This window comes from Cuculus canorus, chromosome 28 (assembly GCF_017976375.1).
Source record: "Cuculus canorus isolate bCucCan1 chromosome 28, bCucCan1.pri, whole genome shotgun sequence".
NCBI lineage: Eukaryota > Metazoa > Chordata > Aves > Cuculiformes > Cuculidae > Cuculus > Cuculus canorus.
This window is the reverse complement of record NC_071428.1, coordinates 2,210,621-2,237,932: the sequence shown is the minus strand read 5'-3', so window position 1 is coordinate 2,237,932 and position 27,312 is coordinate 2,210,621. Positions and strand designations below refer to the sequence as shown.

Below are 27,312 nucleotides of genomic sequence, written 5' to 3'. Positions count from 1 at the left end.
GCATCCCTATTCCAACCTCCTGCCTTCAAATCCCAGCAGGTTGTGCCTCCTCTCTGCTGTCCCAGCCTCCTCCAGCTGCTCTGATTGTCCCCTGGGCTGTGCTGAGGGGGGTTGTGCCACCCCTGCTCCGTGTTCCCGTGCCTGGTGCACAGCCGGGTCTCCCTGCTCTGTATTCCAGCGGTGCCACCAGCATGGATTCGGTGGGGGCCACTGTCCCCAGGGCAGCAGCATCCCTGTGCCCGGCTCATGGAGGGGGCAGGACTGGAGGAGGGATCTGTCGGAGCTTAAATCCATAGTCAAACCACACCTTTAAGCTCTTCCAATTGTCCCGAGTTCTGCCTCAAAGACCTTTTGGGACCTGCATGGGCCAAGTTGGCACTTCCATGGGCTCAGCTACGCTTGGACGGCTCCCACAGGGTCCCAGGGAGCCTTTTGCCACTGGAAAAGGGCCACACTGGACTACCAACCAGTGGGCACCATGGGGTCCACCATCCCCTCCGATCCCCCCCGGGATGGCTCCGGGTGCCCTGGGATGCAGTGGTGTCCCTGCTGCCAGCGGTGCCGCGAGCCCGTCCGTCTCCGCCCGGATGGGAGCCCATGGCACGGAGATGCTTAATTAGTGGGTAGGGAGCGTAGCAGGGCGGCATCGCTCACGCACAGCTTGGAGCCACTCAGTCATCCCAAAGGCATCCGCCCCACCGGGAGGAGCGCCCCATCCCAGCATGTAAAAGCCGCCCCACACCAGTGCGCTCCTCGTCGCCTCGGAGCCTCCTCCGCTCCCGCTCCTCCTCAGCGCCCGGCACGGCTGCAGCGTCATGGCAGGGCACGGCGCCAGCCTGCTCCTGCTCCTGGGTCTCATGCCAGGTAGGCGCCGAGGGATCTCCGGACACGGTCCCCAGGAGGATAGAGGGGTTCCTGCCCAACCACGAGGCATTGCCGGGGTGCAGGATGAGCCCCATGGTGATGCTGCTCCTGCCCTGACGCCAGCGGTGTTGGGTGAAGCCGAGCGGGTGGTGCTGAGCCCACCCCGGCTGTTTGTTTCATGGGATACGTGATGGGTGCTCAGTCCCACCAGGACACCTGATGGGTGCTCAGGACCCTCGATGGGTGCTCAGTCCCACCAGGACACCTGATGGGTGCTCAGGACACCTGATGGGTGCTCAGTCCCACCAGGACACCTGATGGGTGCTCAGGACCCTCAATGGGTGCTCAGTCCCACAAGGATATCTGATGGGTGCTCAGTCCCACCAGGACACCTGATGGGTGCTCAGGACCCCCGATGGGTGCTCAGGACCCCTGATGGGTGCTCAGTCTCACCAGGACCCCTGATGGGTGCTCAGTCCCACCAGGACACCTGATGGGTGCTCAGGACCCTCGATGGGTGCTCAGGACACCTGATGGGTGCTCAGGACACCCGATGGGTGCTCAGTCCCACCAGGACACCTGATGGGTGCTCAGGACACACAGTGGGTGCTCAGGACCCCCGATGGGTGCTCAGGACCCCTGATGGATGCTCAGGACCCTCGATGGGTGCTCAGGACCCCTGATGGGTGCTCAGTCCCACCAGGACCCCTGATGGGTGCTCAGTCCCACCAGGACACCCGATGGGTGCTCAGTCCCACAAGGATATCTGATGGGTGCTCAGTCCCACTAGGACCCCTGATGGGTGCTCAGGACCCCCGATGGGTGCTCAGGAACCCTGATGGATGCTTGGGACACCTGATGGGGGCTCAGGACCCCTGATGGGGGCTCAGGACCCCTGATTTGTGGATCCTCAGGTCCCTTGGCGGGTGCTCAGGATCCCCATGGGTGCTCAGGACCCCTGACTGGTGGATACTCAGGACCCCTGATGGGTGGTCAGGACCTCTGGCGGATGCTCAGGACCCCTGATGGGTCTTCAGGACCCCCGATGGGTGCTCAGGACCCCCGATGGGTGCTCAGGACCCCTGATGGGGGCCGCTGGGTGACGCCGCCGCTGTTCCCGCAGCTCTGCTCAGCGCCGTCAGGATCAACAGCCCCGGCCGGGAGGTGCTCTTTCTGGCCAAGGGCGACTCGGTGAAGCTGGGCTGTCCCTACGTCCTCGACCCTGAAGACAACGGTCCCCAAGGTCTGGGAATCGAGTGGATCCAAATCACCCCCGAGAGAACCGGCCCCGAGAAAGTGGTGAGAGACCCCCGGCCCCCCGGGAGGGACAGACGGACAGGGGGACAGAGAGAGGGACAGAGGGACAGAGAGAGGGACAGAGGGACAGAGGGACAGGGGGACAGGGGGACAGGGGGATAGAGAGAGGGACAGAGGGACAAAGAGAGGGACAGAGGGACAGGGGGACAGGGGGATAGAGAGAGGGACAGAGGGACAGGGGGACAGAGAGAGGGACAGAGGGACAGAGGGACAGAGAGACAGAGGGACAGAGGGACAGAGAGACAGAGGGACAGAGGGATAGAGAGAGGGACAGAGGGACAGAGAGAGGGACAGAGGGACAGAGAGAGGGACAGAGGGACAGAGGGACAGGGGGACAGGGGGACAGAGGGACAGAGGGATAGAGAGAGGGACAGAGGGACAGAGAGAGGGACAGAGGGACAGGGGGACAGGGGGACAGGGGGACAGGGGGACAGAGGGACAGAGAGAGGGACAGAGGGACAGTGGGACAGAGGGACAGAGGGACAGAGAGAGGGACAGAGGGACAGAGGGATAGAGAGAGGGACAGAGGGACAGGGACAGGGGGACAGAGGGACCGAGAGGGGCTGGGGAGGGTCAAGGAAAGGCCGGTGGATGGGGCAGGACAGGCGGGTCTGGAAGGGCAGAGATGGGATGGAGCAAAGAGGCAGGGATGGATGGATCAGGCAGGGATGGATCAGGCAGGGATGGATGGATCAGGCAGGGATGGATGGAGGAGGCAGGGATGGATCAGGCAGGGAAGGATGGATCAGGCAGGGATGGATGGATCAGGCAGGGATGGATTAGGCAGGGAAGGATGGAGCAGGTATGGATGGATCAGGCAGGGATGGATCAGGCAGGTATGGATCAGGCAGGGATGGATGGATCAGGCAGGGATGGATCAGGCAGGGATGGATGGATCAGGCAGGGATGGATGGATCAGGCAGGGATGGATCAGGCAGGGATGGATGGATCAGGCAGGGATGGAGCAGGCAGGGAAGGATGGATCAGGCAGGGATGGGATGGAGCAAGCAGGGATGGATCAGGCTGGGATGGATGGATCAGGCAGGGATGGATGGATCAGGCAGGGATGGGATGGAGCAAGCAGGGATGGATCAGGCTGGGATGGATGGATCAGGCAGGGATGGATGGATCAGGCAGGGATGGATGGAGGAGGCAGGGATGGAGCAGGCAGGGAAGGATGGATCAGGAAGGGATGGATCAGGCAGGGATGGATCAGGCAGGGATGGATCAGGCAGGGATGGATGGATCAGGCAGGGATGGATGGATCAGGCAGGGATGGGATGGAGCAAGCAGGGATGGATCAGGCTGGGATGGATCAGGCAGGGATGGATGGATCAGGCAGGGATGGATGGAGGAGGCAGGGAAGGATGGATCAGGCAGGGATGGATCAGGCAGGGATGGATCAGGCAGGGATGGATGGATCAGGCAGGGATGGATGGAGCAGGCAGGGATGGATCAGGCAGGGATGGGTCCCGTCCCCCACCCCAGCCCTCCTCAGCCCCCTCGTCCTCCTCCCCCAGTTCCTGTCCTACCACGACCACCACGTGGACTACGGCAGCGGTTCGGGGCTGCAGGACCGCGTGGCCTTCGTGCAGAGCGACCCCAGCCAATACGACGCCTCCATCAGTTTGGCCAACGTTCAAGAATCCGACACCGGCACCTACCAGTGCCGGGTGAAGAAAAACACTATCGCCGTGCACGAAGTCATCGTCACCGTGCAAGGTGAGCCCCATCCCCACCAACCCCTTCGCCGGTGGCCCTCAGTGCTCCTGGAAATGATGTTTTCCCCTCTGTCCCGCAGAGAAGCCGGCGCCGCCGCAGTGCTGGTTCGAGGGGGAGCTGGTGGAAGGCAGCAGCCTTCTGCTGCGCTGCTACAGCCGCGGCGGCGCCTCGCCGCTCGCCTACCAGTGGGCCAAATTGGCCGACAGCTACAGCGGAGGACATCTGCCCTCTGGCACCATCCAAGGTGGGCGCTGGGAGCTCCGTTGGGGGGCTCCGATGGGTCTGGGGGTGCTCACGTTGGTGGGTGCCCGTGGTCCGTGTCGCCCCCGTATCCGAGGCGGTGGGCGCCGGCGGGGCTGGAGCTGATGCTTCCACCTCTCCCCGGTGCAGGACGCGCTCCTGGCGACCTGCTCATCCGTAGCCTGACCAAGGCGCACGGCGGCATCTACCAGTGCCGCGTCACCAACCGCGTGGGCTACTCCGTGTGCCAACTCAACATCAACCTAGCGCCAAGTAAGTGCCAACGCGGCCAAGCGACGGCCACGGTACGGGGTTGGGAGCCGGCGAGCCGCGGTGAGCAAGGGAGCAGCCGGCGGGGAGGCCGGCGGTGACAGGCTGTGCTCCCACCGCAGGAGGAAGGCAGGCGGGCATCATCGTGGGCTCCATCCTGGGCTCCCTGCTGCTCCTCAGCCTTCTCGGGCTCCTCATCTGGGCGCTGATCTGCCGCTACCGCCAAAAGGAGTGCCAACGCGCCTGCAGCGACTGCAGGTGAGGGGCACCGCGCCGGCAGGCACCGGAGAGGGGACACCGGGCACCCAGGGGCGTCACTGGGGGGCTCTGGGCACTACCGGGGGGCTCTGGGCACCGATGGGCACCGATGGGCTTTACTGGGGAGCTCTGAGCATCTCTGGGCACCACTGGGGGCTCTGGGCACTGATGGGCACCGATGGGCTTTACTGGGGAGCTCTGGGGCACCACTGGGGGCTCTGGGCATTACTGGGGAGCTCTGGGCACTACCGGGGGGCTCTGGGCACTACCGGGGGCTCTGGGCACCGATGGGCGTTACTGGGGAGCTCTGAGCATCTCTGGGCACCACTGGGGGCTCTGGGCACCGATGGGCACCGATGGGCACCGATGGGCGTTACTGGGGAGCTCTGAGCATCTCTGGGCACTGATGGGCACCGATGGGCTTTACTGGGGAGCTCTGGGCATCACTGGGGGCTCTGGGCACCACTGGGCATTACTGGGCAGCTCTGGGCTCCACCGGGTGCTCCAGGCACCACTGGGCACCGATGGGCTTTACTGGGGAGCTCTGGGCACCACTGGGGGCTCTGGGCACTGATGGGCACCGATGGGCGTTACTGGGGAGCTCTGGGCACCACTGGGCACTGATGGGCTTTACTGGGGAGCTCTGAGCATCTCTGGGTGCCACTGGGCACCTATGGGCGTTACTGGGGAACTCTGAGCACCACTGGGTGCCAGCAGGCACTGGTGGGCATTACTGGGGTCTCTGGACACTACTGGGTGCCACTGGGCACCTATGGGCACTACTGGGTCCCACTGGGCACCGCTGTGTGCCACTGGTCATTGATGGGCATTACTGGGGGTCATCGATGGGCATTACTGGGCACCACTGGGTGCCACTGGTCATTGATGGGCATTACTGGGGGTCATCGATGGGCATTACTGGGGGTCATTGATGGGCATTACTGGGGGTCATCGATGGGCATTACCGGGCACCACTGGGTGCCACTGGTCATCAATGGGCATTACTGGGGGTCATTGATGGGCATTACTGGGCACCACTGGGTGCTACTGGTCATCGATGGGCATTACTGGGGGTCATCGATGGGCATTACCGGGCACCGCCGGTTGCCACTGGGCACCGGTGGCCACTCTGGGTCACTCATGGGACCGACGGGCACCACCGGGCGCTGCCGGTCCCCGTGTTGGGTGCCCCCAGGAACCCCTTTGCTACCCCAAAAGGGGCACCGCCGGGTTCTGGTGAGGCACCGTTGGGCAGCGCCGGCACTGACGGCCCCGCTCCCCCCTTTGCCGTCAGGAGCAGCACCGGCGGCACCATGACCCGCAGCTGCAACGTCTGCACCCACCACAGCTATTCGCCGCACGGCATCAGCTACATGCAGTGCCAACACGGCGACGGCGGCGACGAGCGAGCGGCCGCGCTCATCTGCAACGACGGAATCCGGCACCAGGTCGCCTGTCCCGCGCTGTGACCCCAACGCTCACCCACCTTCGCCCGAGGGAACCGACGCCGAACCGTTGGCACCGCCGGCATCCCGCGCCGCGGCCGTGCCAGGGCTCGCCGGGAAAATTGAAGTCAAGAATCCGTCTCCCTCCAACCCAAAGCGGCTCCGGCAAACCTCGATTGGGTCCATTGGTTTCTTTCTTGGTTTTTTTTCCCCTGTTTTTATACGTTCCCCTCGGCGCTGCCGGAGCTTTTCCGTCTGATTTCAGTGCTATTTATTACTTTCCGGTCCATCGAGGCGCAGCGCCGAATCGGCACCGGCAATGGGGCGAACCGCGAGCCGAGCGCCGGCAGCGCCGCGAAGGGAAGTTTGGAATAAGACACACACGAAAAAAACAAAACCCCAAAAAGAATGAAAAGAAATAAATTAAAGTGAACCCAAAGGGCCCTTTCCTGAATCCCAAATCCCAGAGGAGGCGGAAGCCAACAGTCAGGGGGGCCCTGAGCCCCCCAAAGCCTGTTCTGACCCTCCAATATCCACCCTGAGCCCCCCAAAGCCTGTCCTGACCCCCAAATCTCCACTCTGACCCCGCAAAAGCCTGTCCTGACCCCCCAAATCTCCACTCTGAGCCCCCCAATGCCTGTCCTGACCCCCCAAATCTCCACCCTGAGCCCCCCAATGCCTGTCCTGACCCCCCAATCTCCACTCTGAGCCCCCAAAGGCTGTCCTGACCCCCCAAATCTCCACCCTGACCTCCCCAAAGCCTGTCCTGACCCCCCAATCTCCACTCTGAGCCCCCAAAGGCTGTCCTGACCCCCCAAATCTCCACCCTGAGCCCCCCAATGCCTGTCCTGACCCCCCCAATCTCCACTCTGACCCCCCAAAGCCTGTTCTGGCCCCCCAATCTCCACTCTGACCCCCCCAAGCCTGTTCTGACCCCCCAATATCCACTCTGACCCCCCCCCAAAGCCTGTCCTGACCCCCCAATATCCACCCTGAGCCCCCCAAAGCCTGTCCTGACCCCCCAATGCCTGTCCTGACCCCCCAATCTCCACTCTGACCCCCCCAAAGCCTGTCCTGACCCCCCCAAAGCCTGTCCTGACCCCCCAATCTCCACTCTGAGCCCCCCAAAGCCTGTCCTGACCCCCGCAAACCTGTCCTGACCCCCCCAAAGCCTGTCCTGACCCCCCAATCTCCACTCTGACCCCCCCAAAGCCTGTCCTGACCCCCCAAATCTCCACTCTGATCCCCCCAAAGCCTGTCCTGACCCCCCAAATCTCCACTCTGACCCCCCCAAAGCCTGTCCTGACCCCCCAATCTCCACTCTGACCCCCCCAAAGCCTGTCCTGACCCCCCAAATCTCCACTCTGACCCCCCCAAAGCCTGTCCTGACCCCCCAGTCTCCACTCTGACCCCCCAAAGCCTGTCCTGACCCCCCAATATCCACTCTGACCCCCCCCAAAGCCTGTCCTGACCCCCCAATATCCACCCTGAGCCCCCCAAAGCCTGTCCTGACCCCCCAATGCCTGTCCTGACCCCCAAATCTCCACTCTGAGCCCCCCAAAGCCTGTTCTGACCCCCCAATCTCCACTCTGACCCCCTCAAAGCCTGTCCTGACCCCCCAATCTCCACTCTGACCCCCCCAAAGCCTGTTCTGACCCCCCAAATCTCCACCCTGACACCCCCAAAGCCTGTCCTGATCCCCAATCTCCACCCTGACCCCCTCAAACCCCATCCTGACCTCCCAAACCTAACCCCGACCCCCCAAACCCCACCTTGATCCCCCCAAATGTGACCCTGACACCCCCAAACCAAAGCTTGACTCCCCCAATCCCCACTCTGACCCCCCCAAACCTTACCCTGACCCCCCCAATCCCCATCTTGACCCTCCCAAACCCAACCCTGACCCCCCCCAAACCTAACCCTGACCCCCCAAATCCCACCCTGACCCCCAACCCCTTTCCCGCCCCTTGGCTCCGCCCCTCACTCCTCCCTTGCCCCGCCCCTCGCTCCTCCCTTGCCCCGCCCCTCGCTTCCCCCTTGCCCCGCCCCTCGCTCCTCCCTTGCCCCGCCCCCGCTCCTCCCTGGCCCCGCCCCTCATGCTGGGGGGGGGGGTCGAGGCGCCGTTGCCGGGAGACGGCGGACGCCATGGCGGGCGCGGGGCAGGTGTGGGGGGGCGATGGGGGCGATGGGGGCGATGGGGGCGCTGGGGACGGGGAGGATGTGGGTCTGGGGGCTCCGGGCTCCCACCCACCCCTCTCCCCCCAGTACGAGGACGCCTTCAGGCCCCACCGCCTGCAGAACTGGACCGTGGCCCATCCCGGCCCGCAGGTGACCCCGAATTATCCCCCCCCAGAGCCCCCCTAGCACCGGCCCGGGAGCCCCCCCCCCCGGGAACCCCCAGGGCACCCCAGATCCCCTGTGCCCAGACCCCCCTAGGACCCTCCCCTGTCCCATCCTGGACCCCCCGGGACCCACTGGGAGCCCCCTCAGCACCAGCCTGGATGCCCGGAACCCCCTGGGACCCCTCCCAGTCCCCGTCCTGAAACCCTGGAACCCCCCTCAGCCCCATTCGGGAACCCCGGGACCCCCACTCAGCCCCAGCCCAGACTCCCAGGACCCCCCTCAGCCCTATTCGGGAACCCCGGGACCCCCCTCAGCCCCAGCCCAGACTCCCAGGACCCCCCTCAGCCCCGTTCTGGAACCCCGGGACCCCCCTCAGCCCCAGCCCAGACTCTCAGGACCCCCCTCAGCCCCATTCGGAAACCCCGGGACCCCCCTCAGCCCCATCCTGAACCCACCAGGATTCTGCCCTGCCCCATCTCAGACACGTGGAACCCCCTCGACCCCATCCTGGAGCCCTGGGACTCCCCTCAGCCCCAGCCCAGACCCCCCAGGACCCCCCTCAGCCCCAGCCCAGACTCCCCAGGACCCCCCTCAGCCCAGACCCTCAAGGACCCTCTGCTGCCCCAGCCTGGACCCCAGCACACACACACACACACACACCCCCCCCAGTCCCATTCCGGACGCCTGGAACCCCCCTCTGCCCCAGCCCAGACCCCCAGGACCCCCTCAGCCCCATCCTGGACCCCCTCAGCCCCACCCCGGACCCCCGTCCATCCCTCTGCCCCACTCCACCAGCGCCCTTTGCCGCGGGAGGGTTCCACGCGGATCATTGCCGATGACCGGGGGCATCTGCTGCCCTCCGCGTCGCGCTCCCAGGTGAGCCAGAGCCCCCCCCCCCCCCAGCCTCGGGGGTCCCGGGGACCCCATCCCTTCAGCAGATCCCGCTCCGCTCCCCCTTTTCCCCACAGGCCTCCCCATGGGGGACATTCGTGGGGACGTGGGAGATGCCGGCGAGGATTCCCCCGGTCAGGTTGGACCTGACCTCCCGCTCGGCCACGGCGGCTGCCCGGCTCACCGAGTGGGTCCGGCAGCCCACGGCGCTGACCCGCGCCCGCAACGGCCTCCGTACTGAGATCACCGGCAAGGTGGGTGCCCCTGGCGTGGGACCCATCTCCCGGGGTCACCTGCACAAATCCCGGTGCTCAGCCCAGATTCCCAGCGGATTTCAGGGTGTTGGTGCAACGCGGCAGTGCTGGTGCTTGGGCCATGTCTTCCCTTGCCCCAGGACGGGGGGTTCCTGGCTTCACCCCAAAATCTGGGTGCTTTATGCCAAAATCCAGGTGCTACACCCCAAAATCCATGTGCTTCATCCCAAAATCCGTGTGCTTCACCCCAAATCCAGGTGCTTCACCCCAAATCCAGGTGCTTCACCTCAAATCGAAGTGCTTCACCCCAAAATCTGTGTGTTTCACCCCAAATCCATGAGCTTCACCCCAAAATCCGGGTGCTTCACCCCAAATCCAAGTGCTTCACCCCAAAACCAGGCTCATCTCCCCACTGCCGTGCCAGCAGGAGGAGCTCACAAACCACAGCTCTGCGCTGGGAGAGAAGCACCCCAAGAACATCACTGTGGTGATGTGGAGGGGCTCCCGCACCCCTTTTCCACTGCCCGCAGCCCCCCCGGCAGCCCTCACAAAGCGTTCCCGTCCCCCCTTCTCCCACTCCCCACCTTCATCCCGCGACACACGCGTCCCTCTCCCGCAGCCCCAGGTGCTTCGCTCCGATGTGCAAACTGCCAAGGAACCTTCCCAAAGGAGCGTGCCGGCATCCACGGAGGAGATCCAGCTCGCCGGGCTCTCTCTGGGGGTGACACTGGAAGCGCCACCGGACCCCAGAGCAGAAGCCCCGGCTGCGACATCGCTCTGGCATGAATGCTGCTGCCCAGAACTCGCATCCCTGGAGCCTCCAGCTTTGCTCCAACCTCGCTGCCAAAGCCGGTGTTCCCACGAGCCCACGGTGACAGACCAACGCGGGGACACCGGCTCGCCCCAAACGCCAACCTCCAACCGCCCCGCTTCGAGGGAGGCCAACACTCCGCAAGCCATCGCGCCACCGGGCCCCAATCCCAGCCGGGGGCACGGATCCTACGGGCTCGGAGCATCACCGCGGGTGGGATGTGGAGGATCGGCTGCGGGCGCGAGAGCTGGGCAGACACCTCAGCTCTGAGCCGGCTCCGCTCTCCTCCCTTCTCTCTGCTGCAAACCATCCATCCCTCGGGACAGAGACAGCCAGAAACCACCTTCCCAGGGAGAGGAAGGGACGGCGTCGGAGAAGCCTTAGTGATGCTGAGACCAGGACAGAACCACGGGGCCCGCATTTGTTTTCATGGCAACTGGCAAAATACAAGTTTCAAATCCAATAAACCCCCTGTTTTGTTTCAGCAGCAGAGCCCTGGGTAGGTCGGGGCTGTGGGAATCTGTGTGGGAAACGGTGCTGTGTCCCGGCATCTCATGCTGGAAACGTGGGAGCAGCGCCGTGCCGGAGATCGGCACTGGTGGGAGGCAGCTCTGGCTGCGTGTCCCGTCTCCCCGAGCGCTGCCGGCCCCTGCGACTGCTCACCGAAGGGAAATAAACCCGCAAAGCGCAGTCTGAACCCCCGGCGCAGTCTGACTTCGTTAGCAGCTGGCGCAGCTCATTAGCAGCTTCCAAATAAAAACCACTCCAGCAGCTGGAGGAATAATTGGTTTAAGGCTGGAACACATTCATTTTTGCCCGGCAGCAGCGCTCTCCCGCTGAGGCAGGGATTCGGCAGCGCATCTCTCCTGCTCCACGCCAACAGCGGCTTCTCCTCCTTCCCCATTTCACATCTCGGAAGCTCTGCATCCCCGCAGGGCTGCGATATCTCCCGCTAATTAAAGGAATGGCAGGTTTGTTGGGTCCGGCAGGCAGGCGGAGCAGCCACGCGCGGCAAGGACGAGGCTCGGATCGGCGGTGGAAGGAAAAGCAGCGGTGTGGGAACAGGCCTGGCCAGGGCGAGGGACCTCGGATTCCCTGAGCCCGAGTCTCCGCCAGCAGCTGGATGTTCCCTCTAAGCTGACATTTTGCTGGCTCAGTCTGAGAAGGGGAAGGACGATCCTTCCGAGAGCCTCGCTGGGATGGGAAAGCGGGACTGGCGGAGCTTTGCTCCCAGGGGAAAACACTAAAAACGTCCGTTTTGAGCCAAAAGCCCAAGCGTTGGTGCCAGCAACCACGGTCCAGGCAGGAAATTCCTTCACAGATGCCCACTGGCTCCGAAGGCCGGGCACTGCTCCTGCCCCAAAAGCTTCCATCCCCCCTGCTCCCCCAGGACTCCCCACGTCCCAGGGCGGAACAGCCCTTCCCGGGCAACGCGGCCTCAGCAAACAGCATCGCGCGCAAACGACGAGCTCGGCCCTCCGATCAGGGCTGCTTTATTGCAAAGGTGCTGGAATAGGAGCTGGTGGGAATGCGGGACTGGAAAACCACCTCCCTGCCTGCCATGCCAAGGACAGAGGAACCTCCTAACAGGAGACCATCGGGCACTCGCGCAGCAGGGGCTGCAGGGCCCGATGCTGGCTGAATCCCAGCGTTTCCAAGGGTAAGGAGTGGGGATGGAGCAGCCCATCCTGGACCCCTGGGAGCTCGGAAAGCGCAGGGTCGGTGCAGCATGAGGCCGCAACCAACACCCATTCCCCTCCCAGGTGCCGGCATCGGCTGCTCCGCCCGCTCTCCCAGCCCCGCACGGGCTGCCTCAATGGAGATGCTTGTCCGGCGCTGGGCCTACACACGGACAAGCGGCCGTCCTGAGCCCACTCGGACCCGCCAGGACACAGATCCAGCATTGTCTCCCACTTGGGGACAGAGCAGAGCAAAGAAACGCCCTGGAGTTTGCCTGGAAGAGGCGAGGCAGCGCTCTGCGAGCGACTAAACGTGCCCAGATCACTTGCGAGTTTGTGCCAGGTGTTCCTCGGGCGTTCAGCATGGCAAGAGACCACCCGGCCCCCCACCACGAAGGACTCAGCACATCAACTATCAAAAAGCAGCACTGATCATCCAGAAAATCACAAGGAGGGGAAGCATGACTTCCCTAGAGATTGATCCTTACTCAGGAGCCTGTGTTCCCACCTCCCTCTCCACCACAGCTTGAGGTGGGCCAGGACAGAGCAAATCTTCCAGGAAAAGGGAGGCCATGGACAGGGAGGCGCCTTCACATCGCTGCAAGGCCGGCAGAGGAGAGCAGGGTCAGGATCAGGACCAGCACACCGGACTGGTTGACCTGGGGGATCTTGAACCCCTTCCCCAAGTCCCAGGCCTGCAGAGAGAAGAGAAACAGCAGGGTTAGTCCAGCAGCACCGGGATCCAAAGGGGCTGGGCAGGCAGGAAAGCTCTGTCTGATAAATGCCAGCAAAACCACCCCAAAGAGTGGCCTTGGGAGCATCGGGTGCGGAGCAGAGGGAGGGAGTCCATGGCTGCAGGGCCTTCCCCGACCTCCCAAGGCAGCTGATCCCCCTCGCTCTCCCTAGGAGAGCTCTCCCTAATCCCCAGCAGCCTCTAGGTTTGCTTCAGAAGCGGCAGCCGCTCCCCGCTCGCTCCTTTTCTGCTGACAGAAATAGGTTACAGAGTGCCGCGCCAGCTGCCGAGCCGAAGCAGCGCTGGCATCGCAGGAGCAGAGACAGGGAGGGCGATGAGCTGCAGCCCCCGGCCCTCTGCGTACATCCCGGTGCCAGAGAGGGGTCAGGCTGAGCCCAGAGAGCAGGGAGGGATGTGGGAATGGCCCCCCGGTGTCCCCCAGGGATCGCAGACGAGTTTGCATCTCTTGCCCAACTGCAGCCGAGCAGACGTGGGGTGGCTGAGCACAGCCCGGGAGCTCTCGCTTCCTGCCAGCGCGGAGCTGGGAGCTGAGAAGGAGCCAGGGCAGCGGCATCGATCGGAGCCTGCTCCCCGCCGATTCCCCTTCTGCCACTGCCGGGCTGCGCTGCTGAGCACGGCCGGGGCCAGCTCTGCTGGTTTCCTCAGACAATTTAATTGGCACCCCAAAATGTCTGTGCAGAGACTCGCAGCGCCCTGAGCAAGCAGCTCTGTTCGCCTCACAGCGTCTCCCCGAGCGAGTGGCGCTCAGCTGGCTGCACCGAGGCGTCGAGATACCACCAGCAGCACGGCCTGCCACCTCGAGGACCCGCCGAGGGGGCTCCCCTCACAAAACACGGCTGGTTGCCCACCCCAACAGCTCGGCCAGGCGCCTCCCAGCTCTCTGACATAAGCATCCCACAGTCCTCCAGTCCTGTTTCCACACTGGAAACACTGGAGGCTGTCAACACCACAAACCCATGTCTGCAGCTCCGCACGTGGCACTCTCCCCCTGCCTGGAGCAGAAGGATCGTGTCACGCTCCGAGCCAGCTGCCTCTGCAGTTTGCTGCCGTAGCACCTATCCGAAAACATAAATTGACTGCAAAAAGCAGCACGTCCTGTGCTGTTCCCAGCACGGAACTTTCCAGCTCCCCCTCCCTCATCAAACGCAGGGAGCCTGGCTGAGCAGAGCTGCTTGTTCCTCACTTCAGCCCAGGGAAAACATCACAGGTTACTTTCTTTGCCGGCAGCGCCGTCTCCAATCCATCACTCATCAAACACTACAAAGTGCTGGGAAGATCACAGCGCCGCGGCTGCGTGACGAGGGCGAGATAACGAGCAGCGGGTGGCAACTCTGCAGGGAGCCTGCGGCTCTGTGGATGCATCCCTGGCTGTAACGTGGCTCCCAGCCCCGAGGAGCCGTGGGGATGTTTCTTCCAGCTGTGCCGCCCGGTGAGGCACCAGCAGCTGTGCCACTCAAACGTAGTCAAAAATAGCACCGAGCTGCTGAGGCGCTGGAGGTGACCAATTCCCATCTCCAAGGGCACCTTCCCAGCTGCCGCAGCAGGTAGCCACTTCCCTTCCCTCGCCCCCCGGCCCCTCGCGGTACTCACAAGGTGCCGGACTCCATTCCAGGTGTGGTACGTGAAGGGGAAAGCCAGAGCGAACTTAGCAGAGTAGATGAGCGCAGGCCCCAGGCTGAGGGATTTCACCATGGCCAAGTAGTGGGGAAACTGCTCTGGCAACAGCAGAGCAGCCAGGCCGAAGAGGGAGACTCCTGGGAAAGACAGAGCTTGCGGATCAGGCCAGTGGAAGCATTTCTGACCCCTCACTGGCCACAAAGAGTCCCCAGCCACCTCTGCATCCCCGGCTTGGTAACAGCTTGAACCACCACCAGCTCCCAGCAAAGGAAGAGGAAGAAGGGCCCTGCAGCAACACTGGTTGCACCGTGACAACGTGTTCTGAGGCGCCAAGGATTCAAAGCGGGGCAGCAGCGCCCCAGGTCCTGCACCAGGGGCTGCATTCCTCATACAACACCCATGGACCAAGCCAGCCCAGACTCAAGGCAGCTTCTCCTCCCCTTTCCCAGGCCAAGAGGGTTTCTCCAGACGGTGCTGCCAAAAGAATGGGAACGATGGCAGCCAGCCGTCAGCCGCGTCCCCATTCCCACTCCGCTCAATAGCGCCTGATTACACTGCAGCACAGCAGCTCAAGCACCTCAGCTGAGCCACCAGCTGCTTCCTCGCTCTGCCACTCCTCTCCTCAAGGGCCTTTGTGCTCGACCGGCATCAAGTGCAGGAAGTCAGCGGCTGCTGTAATTATAGGCCTTGACGGAGAGGAGCCCAACACTTCCCCTCCTCCTCCTCCCAGCTCTGAGCGCTGCTCAGCAGGAGCGAGGTTCCATCACGCTCAGCCAGGGATGATCCCCCCTCTGGCAGAGGCTGATGGATCGGAGCAAGCGGGACAGGGGCTGCAGCCCACAGGGCCAGGCGCATCCCGAGCTCCTGGAGATGAAATCCCAAAGCTTCACGGCCAGCTTTCACAGCTGCCATACAATGCCCTGGATTTGTACAAAGAGCAGGGCACACAGCCGCCCCAAAGGAGCCAGCTGGGCTGGCAGGGATCACGCAGGCAAGGTCACCTTGCCGCGCTCGGAGCAGGCAGCCATCGGCCGCTCCTCGCAGGGCACAGCTGGGAGCCAGGCGGCCGGCCCGGGAGCAGAGCCAAGCCCTCACCAGGCTCTGCCGTGTGGATGTGGGAGTAGGAGGGCATAGGGGTGCCCTTTGCTGGGAGCCCAACTCCTCGGCCCTGATGAGAAGCAAGGCTGGGAAGGGCAAGGGGCAGCCCTCGCTGCTCCTGCTCGCTCTGAACAAACAGGGAGAGGAGCCCCTTCCTGCTGCCGTGAGCAGCACCCATGGGAATCAAACAGCCTTTCAGCTGGAGTCCAATCGCTCACACCATGAGACTCAGAGAGATTTTCTCGGTTTTGATGCTGGTGCCACTTTCTCCCTCACTGGGATCTCTGCGAAAGCAGCAGCCTCTCCCAGGAAGCTCCAGAAAAACTCCACCTGTGCTAAGGAAAATCCTCGGAGCTCTGCCTGCCCATCGGCCCCTCCCTCACACAGGGTCCCTGTGAACCAGCAAAAGCCCCCCTTGAGGAGAGGGGCTGAGATCCAGGCAGCAGATGCGCCTGCTCCAGCATGTGGGAAGCTCCAGGAAAGCAGCCAGGCCCGGTTCAATGCTGCAAAGGCTCCCGAGGCTTTGAGAGGGACAGAGAAATGGGGACGGGTAGACATTCAGGGGAGGGAGAAAGGCTGAGGATAAATTGAACCCTCCCCGGGAGGGAACGTCCTTCTGGAGCCACAGCTCCGAACCAGAGGGGTCTCCCTTCCCGTGGCCCCCGGAAGATGCACGCACCTAAGCTGAGCGCAACGCCAGTGCCGCGATGCGTGATGGACATCGCCATGGGCAGGGACCACCTGGAAAACAAGCACCACGTCAGCCGAGCTGGGCAGGACACCGGCAGGGCTCTGCCGGCCAGGCGCAGCCCCTGCTCCTGGGCAGGGCCGAGCAGGCACTGCTGCGCTTGGAGTTATTCAAGGAATCCAGCGCGAGCAAAAGAGTAGAGACAAGGGAATGTGCAGAGGCAGCTTGGGAATGGCACACGCCACTGGCACGGGCTCGGGAAGGGGCAGGGTGTGTGCTGAGGAAGCTTACAGACAGAACTGCCACGCTCCCATAGTTTAGGGACAAAGTCTGCGCTCCAGACTCAGGGATAAACGAGAGAGCCCAGAAAGGTGATGGGGTGGCCCTGCAGGAGCTGTCACCTCTCCAAGGAGGGACCTCAAGAGTCCTGTGTTGGCCTCCTGCCTCTGCCCCAGCTCTGATCAGCGCAGCCACCTTCCGCTGCTTCCCAAGCCGGCCGTACCCTGCGGCACAGCGCGAGGCTCCCCACCCTTCGGCAGCATCCCACATGAAAACAGCGCGTGCCATCGGCTCTGCGGGCCTGGGACTGCTCCCACGGGACAGAGGCAGGGCTGCTGCCGGCCAGCGGAGCCCCAGCACGAAGCTCTTACTTGTAAATGGTGACGTGAGGGGACAAGGGGCGGTTGGACTTAGTGTTCTTCTCCCAGAAGTGGGCCATCTCCTCCTTGGCCGTCGTTCCCATCGGGATAATGCTGCAAAAGAAGAGGAGACAGGAGGTGCGGAGCAATGGGCAGCATTTTACCCCCACCCAATCTGCCAGGCAAGGCTGCGGCAGCTCCCTGCCTTGGGGGACACGAGTTCCAGGCTGACCTTCACTGGAGCAGCTTTAAGAGTGGCTCCAGCTGCGCACGGACGCAGTGAGGAGCGGATCGCTGCCAGCTTCCCGAGTGAATAACAATCACAGGCGGGATGATGGGGAACTGCTGCATTGGAATCCGCTCTGCCAGCAGAGCCTCCCCCGCCACCACCGCCCAAATTAGGGTGTAAGATATCAGATAACGCGTTCTGTAATGCTGATAACGCGCAACCTGCTCTTCACTGTCACGGTAATTGCAGTCTGCACCGAGTAAAGAGCTTGTAATTTAATGTTCCAAACATTACACAGTAATTAAACTTACAGCCTGATTTAGCAAGAAACAACGGTTTCTCCCAAGCCCCAAGCAGGAAGCACAGGATGAAGCAGGTTCTAGGGGCTCACAGAAGGGAGACATTCTCTCCCTCCTCCAAACACGGCATTTGTGACGAGAGATGCCACCCCACGAGAGACCCCGGATGTCCAGGGCTCTCCTCCCGCCTGGCCAAAGCCACAGCCCCGGCCAACGTGCGGCCTCAATAGATCAGAATCAGGATGGGGACAGAGCAGCTCCACAGCCTCAGATGGGATCCCTCGGGGAAGAATGTAATCCCGCTACTCCCAGTGGAACCTCGGACTCACTGTCGCACGGAGAGGCCGGGGCCGAGCCGAGCCAGCAGGCATCGCCGACCGACGCATCTAGAAGAGAGAAGAGAGGCTTCGTGAGCACCAAACACCTGGAAATACCAGCGATGTGGGATGGGAGGGGACTCAGCACTTCAGATCTCAAAATCAATGTGACCAAGGAGAGGATCGGAGCTGTTCCCTGTCAAATCTCTCCTACAAGGCTCTCAGAGGCTTTAGGGCTTCTTTCCTCAGGACACTCGGTAACAGCTCAGCTCTAACACCTCTTCTGCAGGACAAACGTGGGCAGCACCACTGCAGCAGCCCCTGCGTGCTCCTGTCTGCCGAGCCTCATTCTCCCGACGCTGGGACAGAGCCATTCCCTTCCTCCTCCAAACACGGTGTTTGTGACGGCACCTGCTGCTCAGTAAGCAGCGGCAGGATGGGAGGGGAGGAAGGGATTTTGTGGTTCCCAAAGCGGTGGGAGCCGCTCTCTGTGGAGCGAGGGCAGGAATCGGGACTTTGGCACTCAGAGCCTCTCTCCAGGCCTGGTGCAGCCCCAGCACTCCCAGATGTGGGCTGGAATCCACAGCACCCACTCCTCTCCGGGACAGAGAGCGCGAGGCCGTGACAATGCCCGCAGCACCAGACAAACGCTGATCCCACCACATGAGCGCCTGTACCAGCACCTTCCGCTTTTCCACTTACGGAGCTGCTGCTCCTCACTCATCCCACAGCCGGCCCCGTGGACGCCACAGGAAAACCATCTGGAGGTCAGCGCTCCAGGTGTGAATCCAAAACAAAAGCTGTTGTTATTCACCGCTGTGAGTTCCTGTGCAGATGATGTTTAGGATGTTTCCTTTCAAAAGCAAAGACTTGAAATACTGCAGGTTTTTAGGAAAGCATCCCGGCTGGATGCACAAGTCCTCAACAACCACAGAATCATAGAATAGTTTGGGTTGGAAAGAATCTTAAAGATCATCCAGTTCCAACCCTGCCATGGACAGGGACACCTCCCACTGGATCAAGGCCTCCAAGCCCCATCCAACCTGGCCTGGAACACCTCCAGGGATGGGGCAGTCACAGCTTCCCTGGGAAACCTGGGCCAGGGCCTCACCATCCTCATGGTGAAGAAATTCTTCCTTATATCAAGTCTAAATCTGCCCTTCTCCAGTTCATCCCTGCTCCCCCTCATCCCATCCCCACAGCCTTTGTGAACAGCCCCTCCCCAGCTTTCCTGGAGCCCCTTCAGGCACTGGAAGCTGCTCTAAGGTCTCCTCAGAGCCTTCTCTTCTCCAGGCTGAACAACCCCAACTCTCTCAGCCTGTCCTCGTACGGGAGGTTCTCCAGCCCTCACACCATCCTTGTGGCCTCCTCTGGACCCGTTCCAACAGCTCCATCTCCTTCTTCTGTTGAGGATTCCAGAACTGGACCCGATCCTCCAGATGAGGTCTCCCCAGAGAGAAACAGAGGGGCAGAATTCCCTCCCTCCCTGCTGGCCGCGCTGCTGCGAGCACACGTTGTGGCTCTTGACCAGCTTCTCCTCGACCAGCACCCCAAGTCCTTCTCCTCAGGGCTGCTCCCAATCACATCATTCCCCAGCCTGGATTAAAAGCGGGGATTGCCCCAACCCAGGTGCAGGACCTCGCCCTTGGCCTGGTTGAACCCAAGGAGGTTCACACAAGGATCCGCCCTATGCCGCAGTGCAACGTTCCCGACCAAAAAACTCTGCTTTGAGCCATCATCCCTGGTTTATCGGCGCCTTCCCACACTGCGGCCTCACCACAAACCCAAGAGCTGCAGGACACCGCAACGGTTGGGCCCACCAAACCACCAGCAAGCCAACGCCGCGTCCACCAGCAGAATCATGGAATCATTAAGGTTGGAAAAGACCTCCAAGCTCATCCAGTCCAACCATCAGCCCAACTCTACTACATCCACTAAGCCATGTCCCCAAGTGCCACATCTGCACGTTCCTTAAGCCCCTCCAGGGACGGGGACTCCCCCACTGCCCTGCACAGACTCTGCCAGGGCTTCACCACTCTTTCAGTGAAGAATTTTTCCCAATATCCGATCTAAACCTCTCTTGGCGTAGGTTGAGGCCGTTTTCTCTCCTTCCATCACTTATTCCTTGGGAGCAGAGCCCTGCCTGGCTCCAACCTCCTTTCCAGGAGCCGCGGAGAGCGACGAAGTCTCCCCTCAGCCTCCTTTTCTCCAGGCTACGCAACCCCAAGTCCCTCAGCCGCTCCCACAACCCCTGTTCTCCAGATCCTTCCCCAGCTCTGTAGAGAACCACCTGGTGTAACCAGATGTGGAGAACTGCCTGATGTAACAGCACCGGCTGCACCCCCACTGCTCCATAAGCTCCGGGGGGGACTCTCGAGCGGTCGCTGGGACAGTTCTAGCTCAGCACCTGCTCGGCATCATGCCGGCAGACATCGTTACGGCTCAGCCTGCAAGACAGGTCTATAAAAACCCCTCGGATTCCGCCTGAACGAGACGCGATCATTAATGCCATTTCATCTGACAGACGGAGGCAGAACCAGGGCAACGCTGTCAGGTGCGTGCGGCACCGGAGCCGGCCCCCCCTTCCACCCCCGCAGCCCCAAACAACCCCACCACAAAACAGCCCCCACGAATATGATGCCTCTGACTGACAGAAAGAGAATAAATCATAGGAATTAAACCCAAACGCTGCCACCGGGGGGGGCAGAGCCCTGAAGCCAGGGGAGAGCGGGGGGGGGTCCCAGGGGTTCCAGCCCTGGGGCCAGAGCCCTGGAACCAGAGAAGAGGGGGTGTCCAAGTCCTGAGACTGGGGAGGGGGAAACGGGGGGGGGGGGGGGGGTCAGAGCCCTGGAGCAAGGGGAGAGGGGGGGTCCCAGTCTTGGGGCTGGGGGGGGAATAGAGGCGGTCATAGCCTCGAAGTCGGGGAGGCGGGGGGTCAGAGCCCTAGAAGCCAGGGATGAGGGGGGGTCCCAGCCCTGGGATCGCGGGGCGGGTACACGAGGGGGGGCGGTCAAGGCCCTGGAGCCAAGAAGGAGAAGGGGGATCCCAGTCCTGGGATGGCGGGGGGAGCAGACAAGGGGGGGGGGAAGGGGCCCAGCCCCGGGGTAGGGGGTGTCAGAGCCCCAGGGACAAGGGAGGACGGGGGGGTCAGGGCGCCGGGGCCATGGCGGGGGGTCCTGGGCCGGGACGGGGAGGTCCCGGGGCCGTGGGAGTGGGGGTCCCGGGACCACTGGGGGGGTCTCGGGGGATGGGGGGCGTCCCGGAGGAGGAAGGGGATCCCGAGGCGAGGGGGGGGGGTCCCAGCAGCTCCCCCCGTTACGCCCCCTCGGAGTCACCTCAGCGCCAGTGCCGCCATCTTGGAGCGCCGAGCGCCGGAAGCGGCTGTGACGTCACTTCCGGCCGCGGCTGTGGCTGAGGCCCTCGTCCTTATCCTTATCCTTATCCTTACCCTTACCCTTATCCTTATCCTTATCCGAACCCGAACCTTCATCTCCATCCCGTCGCCATCCCATCCTCATCCTCACCCTCATCCCATCCCCATCCCATCCCCATCCCCATCCTCATCCCCATCCTATCCTCATCCCCATCCTCATCCTGTCGCCATCCCATCCTCATTCCCATCCTCATTCCCATCCTCATCCCATCTCCATCCCATCTTCACCTTCATCCCCATCCTCATCCCCTCCATATACACATCCCATCCCCATCTCATCCCATCCTCATTCCCATCCTCATCCCATTCCATCCCCATCCCCTCCATATACACATCCCCATCTCATCCCATCCTTGTCCCCATCTTCATCCCCATCCTCATCCCGTCGCCATCCCATCCTCACCCTCATCCCATCCCATCCCCATCCCATCTTCACCTTCATCCCCATCCCCTCCATATACACATCCCCATCTCATCCCATCCTCATTCCAATCCTCATCCCCATTCCCACCCCACCCCACCCTGGTCCCCGTGTGGTCTCTGTGGCTTTGGTGGCTCCGGCTCTGCCGCCGCGGGGATGGCGGTGCCCCTCATCCCTGGCACAGGTGGAAACGTTTGCCACCACCTGCTCAAAGCTGTGTTTTCACCCCAAAGTGGAGCCAGAGCAGAGGCTCCGGGAAGCGCCCTTGGCTGGAGCCGGCAGTGCCGCCCGGGAGCCCACAGCGAGGCCGGCACCGGAGCGTGCCGGGGGACTGCATGAGACCCCGAGTCCCGCCAGGCAGGGCCCAAGCGGGGCCATGGCCGCGTGCCGGTGCCCTCCGGCTCCAGCTGCATTCCTGCCCGGCCGCCTCCGCCATGAGCGGGAATGCGGCCGGACAAAGGGCACTGTGTCCCCAACCTCCTCGCCACATGCTTCCCCCTCCTCACGTAGCGCCAAACTAAATGTCCCCTTTCAGCTTTGGCCCCACCAGCCCCCACCGCCCCGGCCCTCCGGCGCCCATTGGCCCGTGCCGAGGGGCCGCCGGCATCGTTTGGCACTGCTGGTTCTTAAACCTCAGCCCCATCTTGCTGGCAGCCTTCGGCACGCCGACGGACCCGTGCACCGCCGGCTGTCCATGCGGCTCGGACCCCGACGGTGACAGCAGCCACCATGTCGCAGGGCACCGGGGGCAGCGGCTGCCTCCTCCTCGCCGGACTCCTCTCGGTGCTGGGTAAGCTGGCGGCAGCCGGGGCGGACGATCCCCATATCCCGATCCCAGCAGCTGGTGCCGTGGGGCTCCAGACTCCCAGGAGGTGTCCGTGGGGCTGGTGGCCACCCACACCTCACTTTTGGGGACATCACCGGTGGTGGCAACCCCCTTGCCGCAAGTCCCGGCACCATACCGTATCCCCAGGGGTGGCAGAGGGTGCTGGGTGCCGCATCCAGCCCTGCCGGGGTCCAGCCGGCACCGGGACGCCCTTTGAGCCGGTCATGGGGACACCAGAGCGGTGGTGGCACAAGGAGCTGCTGTCCCACGCCCGCGTCCTCCAGGGCCACCAAAAGTATTTAGCGGCACCGCACGCCGGCGTAGGGACGCAGCCGGGTGTGCCATGACGGGTTTGTGCCCCTGGCAGGGCCGGCGTTGTCCATCCACGTCTACACGCAACGGGAGGTGCACGGCACCGTCGGCTCCCACGTCACCCTCTCCTGCAGCTTCTGGTCCAGCGAGTGGATCTCCGAGGACATCTCCATCACTTGGCACTTCCAAGCCGAGGGCTCCCGCGACAGCATCTCCGTAAGCACTTGAGGGTGAGGGGTGGCCCTGCCGTGCCCGCAGCCGCCGTCACACCGGCGTCCGTGTGTCTGTCCCCATGGCTAGATATTCCACTACGCCAAGGGCCAGCCCTACATCGATGACGTGGGCACCTTCAAAGAGCGGATGGAGTGGGTGGGCAACCCCTACCGCAAGGATGGCTCCATCGTCATCCACAACCTGGACTACACCGACAACGGCACCTTCACCTGCGACGTCAAGAACCCTCCGGACATCGTCGGCAAGTCTTCCCAGGTCACGCTCTACGTCTTCGAGAAAGGTACGACCCCATCAATCCCCATCGCCACCACCGTTGCCGCTGCGGTCGAGGCGCTGACGGGTGGGGCTCTCCCCGCAGTGCCCACCCGCTACGGCGTGGTGTTGGGTTCCATCGTGGGCGGCGCGCTGCTGCTGGTGGCCCTGGCGGTGGCCCTCGCCTATCTCCTGCGCTACTGCTGGCTGCGGCGGCAGGTCGCCCTGCAGCGACGGCTGAGGTGAGCCCCACCGCCTAACCGGGGCCAAAGCACCCCAAAAAAAAAACCCCAAAGCTTCAGGGTGGGACCAAGGAAGGGGGATTGCCTTTCCGAGATGCCTTTTCCTCTTTCTGCTCCAATTTTAGCGCCATGGAGAAGGGCAAGCTGCAGCGATCGGCCAAGGACGCGTCCAAGCGCAGCCGGCAGGTGAGTGCCGAAGGTTTGGGGGACAAACCTGGTTGGGAAGGGGCGTGAAGCCTTCTCCTGGTCTTCGGAGAGGCTGCGGGGATTCGGCGGTGCCGATGCCGCCGCGTCCCCGCAGGCGCCCGTGCTCTACGCCATGCTGGACCACAGCCGCAGCGCCAAGGCGGCCGGCGAGAAGAAAGCCAAGGGAGCCCCGGGCGAGTCCCGCAAGGATAAGAAATAGCGGTTAGCGGGCAGGGAAGGTACCGCGGGAGCGGGCGACGGGGCTCCTCGACCCCCCAAAGTGGTGATGACCATCGAGATGGAGCTGCGAGGCCAAGGCGCCGAGGCCGCCCGCCCGCCGCCCGCCGCCCGCTCCCCGAGCCGGGGCAGCCTCAAGAGCGCCCTGATGAGCATCATCCACCCCAACGCGGGGCCTTGAGGAACCCCCCCCGGACGCCCACCGGGACCCGGCGAGGAGCGGGGTGTGGTCCTCGCCCTGGGTCCCCCAACCCTTGGGGTCCCCCCGGTGTCCCCCAGCCCCGTCGGTACCTTCCTCTGCGCCGCCGCCGTCCTGCCCGCCGCCGGGCACTGATGTAACTTTTCTATTTGAAGACAAAACCACTGAATTTGGGGTCCATCCCCCACCCCGGGCAGCCTCGGTCCCCCCTCACCGAGGACCGGGGGGTCCCTATGGGGACCGGGTTGCCCCCTCCCCTCGCCATCACCCCAATCCATTCCCTGGGAGGGTCCCTTTGTCCCTAATTGTCCCCTTTTTTTGGCCGTTTTCTCGTCTCTCCCCGCGACTGAGCCCCAATGACGTCGCGGGGTCCCCCCGCCACGTCCCCTCCGTGCCCCCCTCCCCGTCCCCCGTTAACCCTCCCCCCTCCACCCCATAATTCCAGCTCCCCGGAGCCTCGTGGAGGAAGAGAGGCTTCGGCCGAGCCGCCGGTGCCCATCGCGCCGCGTGCCGCTCCCCAACAGGTTTTTCTATGCCCTGTGCCCCCTCCCCATTAATAAAACTCACATCTCGGAGAGCGCAGTGCCCGCGCCGGGCTGAGCGCCGCGGAACTCATTGCATGGAGGGGCAGGGAGAGGGGCAGCTGCCGTGCCTCAGTTTCCCCATCTTCCCACCCCGGCCGGGCTGAGCACCACGGAACTCATTGCATGGAGGGGCAGGGAGAGGGGCAGCTGCCGTGCCTCAGTTTCCCCATCTTCCCACTTCCCCCCCTTCCCGGGTGCTTTGGCGCTGCGGGGGCAGCTGGAGCACTGGGCTGACTCCAAACTGGGGCAGACTGGGAGCGCTCCCAGCCCAGGGCTCGGTGCCGGCCCCAGCCCAGTCCCTCAGCAGCCAATTCCAAACTGGAGGGAACTGGGAGCGCTCCGACCCCAGGGCATGGTGCCAGTCCCATTCCCATCCCAATCCTGTGGTGTCCCACTCCAAACTGGGACAAACTGGGAGCACTCCCCCCTTGGGGCTCAATGCCTGCTCTATCCCAGTCCCTCAGTGCCCAGCTTGTTACTGGGGTGAACTGGGAGCGCCCCCACCCCGGGGCTCAGAGCCATTCCCATCCCAGTCCTGCAGTGTCCAACTCCAAACTGGAATGAACTGGGAGCGCTCCCACCCCAGGGCTCGGTGCCATTCCCATCCCAGTCCTGCAGTGTCCAACTCCAAACTGGAGTGAACTGGGAGCGCTCCCACCCCAGGGCTCGGTGCCATTCCCATCCCAGTCCTGCAGTGTCCAACTCCAAACTGGAGTGAACTGGGAGCGCTCCCACCCTGGGGCTCAGTGCCATTCCCATCCCAGTCCTGCAGTGTCCAACTCCAAACTGGAGTGAACTGGGAGCGCTCCCACCCTGGGGCTCAGTGCCATTCCTATCCCAGTCCCAGAGCACCCAACTCCAAACTGGGACAAACTGGGAGCGCTCCCACCCTGGCACTCCGCCCCAGCCTGATTCCTATCCCAGTCCCAGAGCATCCAACTCCAAACTGGGACAAACTGGGAGCGCTCCCACCCCGCAGCCCAGTTCCAGCCCCATCCCAGTCCAGCAGCATCCAGCTCCGAACTGGGGCAAACTGGGAGCTCAGCTGATGCTGGGATGCCCCCCCCTCATCCCCCCCGATCCCCCCCCCTCCCCCGGGCTATAATTATCTTTTCCCTAATAAGTCTGGAGCGAGCGGGGCTGCCCCCCCCCTGCCCCCCCCCCCCCCCCGGGGCTGTTTTTCTTTCTATTTCTGCCTCGGTGCGCGGTCCCAGACCCCCCCCGCCCCCCCAATCGGTGGGGCAGGATCGTGCCCCCCCCCCCCAAAACCTCCCCCTCCCCTAGAAAACCCCAAAACCGCTTTCTTTCCCCCAAAAAAGCACTTTTCTTCCCCCCCCCCCCGTAAAATCCCCCCCAAAATCCCCAACCTGGAGCTTTTAGCGGTGATTCCATCCCAGAGGTTGGGGGGGGGGTCCCTCCAGGGGGTCCCAGAAGGTGGGGAGTCCCTCCCCCCCCCCACAGACCACAGCCATGGCGCCCCCTCCTCATGGTTTATTCTTTACACATGCTGAACCCCCAATTCTTGCCCCCCCCCCCTCCAGGAAGGGAAAGGTGACAATGACAAAGTGGGGGTGATAGGAGGATGGGGGGCACCCCCGTGGCCCCACCCCGGACAGAAGAGGCTTTTCCCTGTCTCGGGGGGGCACCGCTGCCACTCCCCCCCCCCCAGCATCACCCCCACCCGTGGGAAAACGGGGGCTGCGCTGGGGACGAGGACATTCCCACGCTGTCCCCTCGCTGTGTCCCCCCAAGATTTGGCAGTGTCCCCCCCCAAAAAAAAAACATCGACACCCCCCAATACCACTGACACCGCCCCAGCGTTGTGTCCCGGCTTTGGGGGTGCGAGAGGGGAAGGGAGAAGCAGAGCCCCCCCCAATCCCGGGGTGTGTGGGGGTCCAGACTGGGGCTGTGCCCATGGGGGGGTCCCCGAACCCCCCCGTTTTCCCCTCAGAGCCCCGATTCCTTCTTTCGTTTCTGGAAGCGGCGGAATTTTCCCTGGATGGCGAGAGCGGCTTTCTCGGTTTCGGGGGCGCTGAGGTCGATGTCGATTTCCTCTTCCTCCACCTTTTTGGGGTCCCCTTTGGCTGGTGGGGGGGGGCCACACACAACCCAGGGGAAGGGATGACATCCTGGCACCCCCAGACTCAGCCCAACACCCGGGGAGCACTCGGAACCCCCCCTCAGCGCAGGGTATGTACTGGGGGGGGCACCCCAATATCCTCCTCCTCCTCGGGTGAGGCGCACCCCATGACTCCTCCAAATCCATCACCCCCTACACCACCCCCCATCACCCCATTACCCCCCACCCCATCATTCCTCACACTGGGTGAGGGGCACCTCATCACCCCCACCTTGTCAACCCCATTATCCCCCCCTCTCCATCACTCCCCACCCCAGTGGGGGGCACCCCATCACCCCCAAACCATCATCACCTCTACCCTGAGTGAGGGGGACCCCATCGTCTCCCACTCCATCACCCCCCAATCTATCACCCCCCACTCCCAGTGAGGGGCACCCCATCACCCCCCCCCAACACCCCCTCAGATAAAGGACACGCCGACACCCCCCCCCCAATCATCCCCCCCCAGGACGATGAAGGACACAGGGGGGTCCCCAAATCCATCCAGGTGCCCCCCCCCTCACCTTCCTCCC

General features: G+C 63.3%; 4 protein-coding genes across 6 annotated transcripts; 3 read left to right on the top strand and 1 right to left on the bottom strand.

Moving 5' to 3' along the window:
- Positions 1-705: 705 nt before the first annotated feature.
- On the top strand, positions 706-6,555 carry VSIG8 (V-set and immunoglobulin domain containing 8). Of its 2 annotated transcripts, none has more exons than XM_054050593.1 (7): positions 706-864; positions 1,988-2,163; positions 3,702-3,903; positions 3,983-4,147; positions 4,294-4,416; positions 4,536-4,671; positions 5,966-6,555. In XM_054050593.1, exons 1-7 carry the CDS (start codon positions 816-818, stop codon positions 6,138-6,140), a joined length of 1,026 nt encoding a protein of 341 aa, XP_053906568.1. In that variant the 5' UTR covers positions 706-815; the 3' UTR covers positions 6,141-6,555. The 2 variants fall into 2 exon arrangements, with proteins under 2 accessions (XP_053906568.1, XP_053906567.1); XM_054050592.1 differs by having other exon boundaries at positions 4,518-4,671.
- Positions 6,556-8,222: 1,667 nt separating this feature from the next.
- CFAP126 (cilia and flagella associated protein 126) lies at positions 8,223-12,370 on the top strand. The gene is made up of 5 exons (XM_054051040.1): positions 8,223-8,279; positions 8,382-8,444; positions 9,255-9,335; positions 9,428-9,604; positions 10,224-12,370. Exons 1-5 carry the CDS (start codon positions 8,262-8,264, stop codon positions 10,683-10,685), a joined length of 801 nt encoding a protein of 266 aa, XP_053907015.1. The 5' UTR covers positions 8,223-8,261; the 3' UTR covers positions 10,686-12,370.
- A 137-nt stretch (positions 12,371-12,507) lies between these two features.
- On the bottom strand, positions 12,508-21,146 carry SDHC (succinate dehydrogenase complex subunit C). Of its 2 annotated transcripts, XM_054051042.1 has the most exons (6): positions 21,070-21,146; positions 17,747-17,803; positions 16,902-17,003; positions 16,243-16,304; positions 14,439-14,602; positions 12,508-12,789 (listed from the first exon to the last, which is right to left on the bottom strand). In XM_054051042.1, exons 1-6 carry the CDS (start codon positions 21,087-21,089, stop codon positions 12,685-12,687), a joined length of 510 nt encoding a protein of 169 aa, XP_053907017.1. In that variant the 5' UTR covers positions 21,090-21,146; the 3' UTR covers positions 12,508-12,684. The 2 variants fall into 2 exon arrangements, with proteins under 2 accessions (XP_053907017.1, XP_053907018.1); XM_054051043.1 differs by lacking the exons at positions 17,747-17,803; positions 21,070-21,146 and adding an exon at positions 17,430-17,723.
- Positions 21,147-21,777: 631 nt separating this feature from the next.
- On the top strand, positions 21,778-24,502 carry MPZ (myelin protein zero). The gene is given in 6 exon segments (XM_009568791.2): positions 21,778-22,378; positions 22,782-22,942; positions 23,027-23,240; positions 23,319-23,454; positions 23,580-23,640; positions 23,756-24,502. Coding segments are annotated over 6 exon segments (936 nt in total). The 5' UTR covers positions 21,778-22,317; the 3' UTR covers positions 24,059-24,502.
- The last annotated feature ends 2,810 nt before the right edge of the window (positions 24,503-27,312 follow it).